The sequence below is a fragment of the Octodon degus genome, unplaced genomic scaffold (assembly GCF_000260255.1).
Source record: "Octodon degus isolate 3935 unplaced genomic scaffold, OctDeg1.0 scaffold00116, whole genome shotgun sequence".
In the NCBI taxonomy this organism is placed as follows: Eukaryota; Metazoa; Chordata; class Mammalia; order Rodentia; family Octodontidae; genus Octodon; species Octodon degus.
Genome location: NW_004524692.1, coordinates 3,914,351 through 3,921,844, shown reverse-complemented (window position 1 = coordinate 3,921,844; position 7,494 = coordinate 3,914,351). Strand labels below are relative to the sequence as shown.

The 7,494-nt window shown below is 40.8% G+C and overlaps 1 protein-coding gene across 1 annotated transcript in view; it reads left to right on the top strand.

Annotated features, from left to right (window-relative positions):
* Hsd17b7 (hydroxysteroid 17-beta dehydrogenase 7) overlaps positions 1–6,598 on the top strand; it is a 21,493-nt gene extending 14,895 nt beyond the window's left edge. Inside the window, exons 8-9 of the mRNA XM_004639885.2 lie at positions 2,227–2,325; positions 5,194–6,598. Of these exons, the coding sequence (XP_004639942.1) occupies positions 2,227–2,325; positions 5,194–5,295 (201 nt within the window). The 3' untranslated portion in view covers positions 5,296–6,598. The remainder of the gene's footprint in view (positions 1–2,226; positions 2,326–5,193) is intronic.
* Positions 6,599–7,494: the final 896 nt, after the last annotated feature.

The window sequence follows — 7,494 nt, the reverse complement described above, 5'->3', positions numbered from 1 at the left end:
AAAAAAAAAAAAAAAAAAAAAGACATTCCGGTGAGAAAAAGGTGCATTATTCAGCAAATATTGATACCAGAAAGTAGACTAGAATCTTTTCTTTATATATTTTATAATTACATGTTGTTAATAATTAGATTAAATGTAAAAGTTAAAATATAATAGGAAAAATTGCGAAGAATTGCAGGGTGTGAAGTCTAATCTGTTGTACAAACTGTAAAGAAAAAGACTAAAAATTTTGACTAAACATTTAAAAGTTTGAACAAAAATTCCACTATAAGTTAAATTCAAAGACCTCCAGAGGAAGAAAAATATCTGCCATTGTTAGGATAGCTAAAAGGCTCATTTTGTTAGTATATTAAAAGGTTCAGCAAATCCTATGAAAAATAGTGGATTGGAATGAACAAGGGACACGAACAGAAAGTTTCTAAGTTGTTCTAATTGCACGAAAAGATGGCGACCTCCACTCGTGAAGAGACATGCCAGTTAGAAGTGTGATGAAAAATTAAGTTTTAAGTTCAATTAGCAACTCTCAGAAAGCTTGCTAATGTACCATGTTGACAAGAGTTTAGAGAAATAAGGACCCTTTTACATTGCCAGGACAGAATAAGCTACAGATTGGATCAAAAAATATATATACTGAGTGTTTAAACAGATCTTTACTACAGTAAATAACACCTTGCTATTAATTCCTCTCAGAATACTCCCCCTCGCTTTGCGTGCATTTATCCCATCCTCCTTATCACTTTCTAAAGCAGCTCTGCGAGTTGTCTTTCATGGGTGTCTTTATGACGTGTGGTTACAAATGCAGTGAAGGTCTCTCAGTGCCCTCCAGTGGACAGGCAGGCTGGTAAAAATATAGCATATCCTTAGCCACCTTATTATCCATGTGACTTCAGGCTCCTCCCCAGGGTCAGAATGATGGTGAGAGGGTGAACATTTTGAATTGATTCTAAACACCCTCACAGAACAGGACTTAGCAAACTGCTTCAGAAACTGACAAGAGCAATGGGATAAGTGTGTTCAAAGTGAGGCAGAGTATTTTGAGGGAGATAAATAGCAATGTGTAACAACTTACTGTGATAATTACTGTACAGTAATAAATTACTATACTTTACTGTAATAAAATTTTAATTTAAACATTCACTGTGTTTTTCGCTCATGACCCATTCTAAAGCGTCCATCAGGGACTCGTTCTTTGGCAAGATCAGTGAAAATATTAAATGTACCTATCCTTAACTGTTGGGATCTGTTGGTTTCTGAGTAGTCCTGGGAGAAAAAGGTGAGAGGACTCAGAAAATAAAGACAAGAGATGATAGCTGAGGTTAGATGGTAGACAAGCCTGATAGATAAAACCTCCTCCCTCCCCTGCAACAGTAGAAGCCTTATTGAATATACCTTTGTAAAGTTACAAGACACAGTGTTGCCTAGCAACTAATAGACCACGGTGTCCAGGCAGGATGTTCTTCTCAAGACTAAGGTAACTTGACTGCTTTAGTCAGTGAGGCATCATTTTGCCCTCCCACATATGAATCAGTTTCCAGCCTTAGCAGCTCCCAACACTTAACCAAGCCATTTCATTTTTGATACTCATTTTATAAATGTAGTCAAAACTTACATATAATAATGTATTCATCATTATAATATAGTGTTTATAGCAAAGACTGAAAGCATCCTGTGTGCTTCTTCATTAGAAACTGATATATATAAATTATAGAACATCCCTGAAATGGAATGTTGTGGTTTTTTTTAAGAAAAGAATAAAAACAGCTCTATGTGCACTAATTTAAAAATATTTCCAGGGCATATTGTTTAAATGAAAATTTCTGTGTGTTGTACTTGTTTGAGTAAAAGAAAAGGTTTATATGCTTTCCAGTGAATGGATTTTCTTTGGAAGAATACACAAGACACTACTAAGTGTGGTAGCTTTCATAGAAGATAACTAGGTGGCTGGGAAGTTGGAAAGGGAGGGAACCTTACATCTTATTCCGGGTGTACCTTTTGAATCTTGTCTATGTGCCTGCCAGTCTATTAAAAAATATTACATCAGTGATATACTTTACTGTATATCACTTGGCATGAGCCAAGGTCTAGTCTAAATCAGCTAGTCTCCATCCTGGGGGATCTCTGTGTGTATTAAAGGAAGAGATAGCTAAATAATGACTGGAAATCTCTAATTGCCTTCCCCATCTTTGGCAGAAAAAAACAAATTACTGACACACTCTTGATTTTCAGGTATGGCTTTTCCACCAAAAACCCGAGTCTCTTAACCCGCTGACCAAATACCTGAGCGCCACCACAGGTCTGGGAAACAATTACGTCACTATGCAAAAGGTAAATCTGTTCGCATTGTTACACGGCGGATGCTTGCTTCTGGGCTGGTGGGTCGGGGCCCGCCTCCCTGGCAGCCCTGTCCCTCCCCACCTTCCCTTCCCTGGCTGGGCCTTGCTCTCCCCACTGGCATCCCCGTGGCTCTGCTTCATTTGTTGTCTGCTCCCGTCTACACAGCTTGTTCCCTCCACCTAAGTTGCTTATTATTATATCCTTCTTTAATCTGATTGATTTCACTTCATTGCTGAGATTTCAGCTTTTGTCCCAGCCTTCTCTGACCTTTTAGAGCAGGCCAGGTGCTGCTGGTGAGCTCCACCAGTTGTCTGTCACACTTGCTACCCTCGGCTCCCCCTCAGCATTAAGCCTGGGAAGAGAAGGCTGACCTGCACCCCCCATTTCCTAACACACAGTTAAGTATGTTGCATTATATTTCATTAAGGATGAAATATGAAGTTTCTTTCTGTGAGAAGGTAATTTCCGCTGTAGTATTTGATTTTGTTTGTGACAATTACTAGTTTTAATAGATTGATGTTTTGAAGATACAGGGGAAGAAATCAAATCAGTACTGGACTCAATCTCCTGAGAAGAAATCACACATGGCGTTAGGTACTGCAGAATGAGAGCATTTATTTTGAACTACAAGAACTATTTTGTTGTACTTTCGTCAGGAGTAGATTTCTTTTCTCAGCCTCTCCTTTTTCTCTGCTTAGCTTCTTGTAAGGAGGCATTGTCCTAAAATAAAACTAGGTTGAGGCAAGGAAGTCCTGACAGGTGAGTCACGTGAGTGGCATGAGGTTGAAAGGAGCCATGTTCACTGCTTTTCAAGCTGTCTGTTCCTAAAAATAAGTCAAGCTTCTGTGATTTTCAGGGTGTGCTGTGAGGTACTAGTTCCTTGTGAATATTTGCAAGAAGCAGTCCCCCAGGCATATAAATTTGAGGAGTGTTTCCTATTACATTCTCATTTTTAAGAGATTTATATGAGGCATCTCAGTTCAGTAAAAACTTTGAAAAGTTCAAACAGTTAAGAAGTGTGTGTGTGTGTGTGTGTGTGTGTGTGTGTGTGTAGGCAGGCACCACGTGACATGTTCAGTACTGGTGTTTCCAAACTGTTCCTGACTATGTTAATTTCTTTCTTCAAATTTAACATTTCCTTAACACCCCAAAGAACACATTTTGGAGAAGTCGTGTTGTAAATCAATGAGCTTAAGTTTAGGCAGGCAGCGCTTATTTGAATTTACCTATCTAGTACCCTAAAAGGGATTGGTTTGTAGATCAAGTGGAGAAAAATATTAAATTCTACAAATCAAATACCTTATTAGCATACTATGAAAATGCACTGAAGAAACTGCTTTAACCTTTGATTAATGTGGGGCAGTTACCACTCTGTTAAAAGATGCAGTTGAGCTAGAAAGATCTCTTAATTTTTCAAAGTCCAAAACGGAAAAAAAAACAAAAAAAACCCCAAACCTCTAATGTGATTGAATGACTACATGTTATTTTCAAAATGATAAAAGCATTTTTTCAGAAATAGCTTAGGCAAAGGGGAGGGGGGGCAAGAGATAGAGGCGGAGGGCTGAAGTTAGGGGAAGGGGATGAAAGAAGATACGTTACAGACGTGCCAGCTCGCCAGGATGAATATGATCATTATGGGCTGCACGCAGGTACTAATAAAAATACAAAATTAAAAAAGGGTTCTTTAATTGTCAGCCTTTCATTTTAGTAAAAAGTAAGCCTGCATTTGATGCTTATCCCTGTTGACTTGAAAACAAGTTTTATAGGGCCTGAAAGTTTGCTTTTATATATAGGGTATTAGTTAAAATGAGATTTTAAAATTTGAAACACAAGAAGGTGGTAGGTTCTGGCCCACATATAAATTGTTGAATTATTATGGTGGTCATCTAACACTGCTGAAGCCCTTAGAACAGCAGCTTATCCTCCCAGTGCCCACTTCCTCTTCTGCAGCCCAGTTCTGGATACAATTCCCTTTCACGTTTCCCCCAGCAAAAGTCCGTAAACATCTCAGCTTTCTGTGTCTCAGGTCAGAGGCTCCCCCATCCTCCGTGGGATCCTCTCCCTGTCTTTAGAGCTAGTAAAGGCTTCTTTTATCGTTCCTATTTCATTACTGAGCCACCACAAAACCTAACAAAAGGTAAAAGAACAGCGATTCACACAAGATACAGTCTTGCATGTAAGAGCAGTTTGGAGAGAGGCAGCCTCAGCCCAGCCTGGCAGCTCCGAAGTGGCAAGCATCTGCTCGTCCCTAGCCAGTCACTGCTCTGTCCTTTGGGTGGGGCCATCATCCTTCTGGCTTAAGAGAGCAGTGTGGAAGAAGAGAGGAAAGAAAGGGCACCCTGTTCCTTTTGAAAAGGTTCAGGTCTCACTTAGGTCTCATTTGCAAGAATAGTGTCCCATGCCACCCCCAACCACCAGGGAGGCTGGGATATGTGTAGTATTTTCTGGAGGACAATGAGCCCACCTGAGCTTGACCAAAGGTGATGGATCCGTGGAAGTATTAGCTATTGCAAGTTCAAGTCCGTTAACTTAGCTCTTCTGGACTTCTCTTTCACAGTCACTGGTGTCTTCTGTTACTGGGCACATAGGAGTCAGGGTAGACAGCAGCACGCAGATCTTTCAGCCTTACCATTTAAGGGAAGGAGGAGTTCGGTGAGCACTAGAATTTACAAAAGAATTAATATGTCCTCAGGTTCTTAGGAGTTTCCTGTCAGTCCACATGTGGCAGCCACTGCAGAACTTTTCTGTCAGCTTTGTTCTTTGCTTTCAGTTCTCTAAAATGTGTAGAGTACCTTCTTTTTATATCCATGCTGTTCGTTTTGTTCTTTCTAGTCATCCCTATTGTTGCTTCTTTTCTAGCTGGATGTAGACGAAGATACTGCTGAAAAATTTTACCAAAACTTATTGGAACTGGAAAAGCGTGTTAGGCTCACCATTCAAAAATCAGATCACCAGAGCTGACGTGACACTTTGAGGACCACCAGGTACCTTCTGGACGTTCTGGGACATGTGACTTTGTGTTGACCTGGAGGGCACATGTTTGTAGTAAGATATGAGCTCTGATCTCTTTTGCTCCCCTGCAGGTGAGAAAAAGATGGGTAGAGTTAGATACTCTCCTGAATGAGTGTCACACCAAAAGGACCAAAGTCACCCAAGAGAACATCTCTTTATATTGGTCTGCCATCTGGAGCCCCATCTAGACTATGTGAAAAAGGACAACCTGGAATATTGTGACAGAGGTACGCTGTGGATCTCTGACAGGCCTGGTCCTAACAAGAGGAGGAGTGTCTTGAGTCTCATTCCTTTCTTTGTGAACGTTATCCCCCCTCAGGTCTGTTGCGTGTCTTCTCCCTGAGCCACTTCTGTGATCCTAACCTGAGACTGTTAGATTCCAAATGATCCTAATATGGATGCCTGTGTACTTAATCCTGGAAACAAAACTGTGTGTGTGTTTGGATCCCTCAGATTATGTTCTCACCTTAAAAGTGCCTTGTATTGATTTGGGCTTGACCCTTAACACCGTTTGCAGGTTGTTCAGTAGTGACCAACTCATTTTCCTGATCATATTTTAATTGGTGGAAGCTGGCAGTAGAACGTTATCTCCTCCCATTAAGTTTCACTCTAATTCAAGTCGAAGATGTGCCGATTGCGCATCAGCCCTGTGTGAAGTCCACTGCAGAACAGTGGCGGAGAGCAGCTCGCTTCATTTATGTGTAGTAACCAAGCAGAGCCTTCTCTTCATTAATTTTAAAGTGGTCACAACCCAGGCTTCATCTGACAGGAAAACAAAATGCTGAAATACCTCCACAGTGTTATCATAAATAAAAGCAATGTAACATTTGAATGTAATAAAGTCAGTAAAATTTTGAGTGAATAAATAGAAGGGGAAAATGATCCATACGTGCAATTTCTCTGTAGTTTAAAGTGTATATAGAGTGTTTTGTTTCTTTGGTTGCAGTTTCTGTAATGTTGTGAAAGATGTTTTAGGAAGGTAAATAGCATTGTATAGGAGAAAGTGTGGGCGGCAGCCTGGGACCCGTGGGTTGTCTTGGGGGGAGGAGGCTGAGGTGATTTGCACTGTGTCACCCACTGTCACTTTGGAAGTGGCCTCTGGCCTGCTGTGAATCTCAGGTTCCTTGTCTGTAAAGCGGAGGCATCCTTTCTGTTTCCTCTCCTCATGGGGCAGCCTGAAGAGACAATGCAATAACTGTGTGAGTAAAGGAATGAGTGTTGGCTTTGCTTTCCTGTTTGCGAATCGTGGTGCTTTTTTTTTTTTTTTTTTTTTTTGTATTTTAGGGAAGGGTCTACAGGGTGTTCCGGGGTCTCACTGCTAGGTCGGACTCGAAATGATCCACCTGCTTACAGCCTCCCAAAAGCTGGGATTACAGGCACGCGCCACCACACCCAGTCTCAATTGCTGTCTCAGCATGCCCCGGGGGTGGGGGACTGGCACAGCAGGCCCAGAGATCGAACTCCCTGGCCCCTGTGCCTGCTTGCAGACACTTTTAATCCACTGAGCTATTGGGCGCCCCCTCATGGTGCTTTTTGTTAGAGATCAGTAAGCCAGAAAGTCATGGTCAGACTGCAGTGCAGGGCGCCTAGTAACCCTTGCCTGAGTCACTAGCAGGGGTGGGAGGAGGAGAATGGGCCCTGGGGTGGACTGATGAGTGATGCGTACTTGTAATCCCAGCACTCTGGGAGGCTGAGGCAGGAGGGTCACAGGTTAGAGCCTCATCTGGGAATGGAGCAAGAACCTGTCTCAAATAAAAAAAGGTTGGAGATATATCATTCGGACTGTTCTGTCACCAAAACGCATGTTTAAAAAAGTAACCCAAACACAACAATAAAATTCATGTTTAACTTATCTTTTGAACTCATAAGTCAGATGGACTCATACTGGAATTTAGAAAATATTTGCAGTTCAACAACAATGAATATTCTGTATTTCTTTATGAAGGTAAAATTTGTCCAAGAATTATTAAGGTTTTTGATGAATAGATAGAAAAAAGAAAGACTGAAAATTAATTAGTCATAGATTGGCCTCAAAAAGTTAGAGGGAAAATATAAGTAGAAAGGAAAAGAAAAAATAGAAAACATTGAGTTAATAAAAATAGAGAATGAGTTATTTTGATAGTTTTATAATTTTAAAGGATACACCTT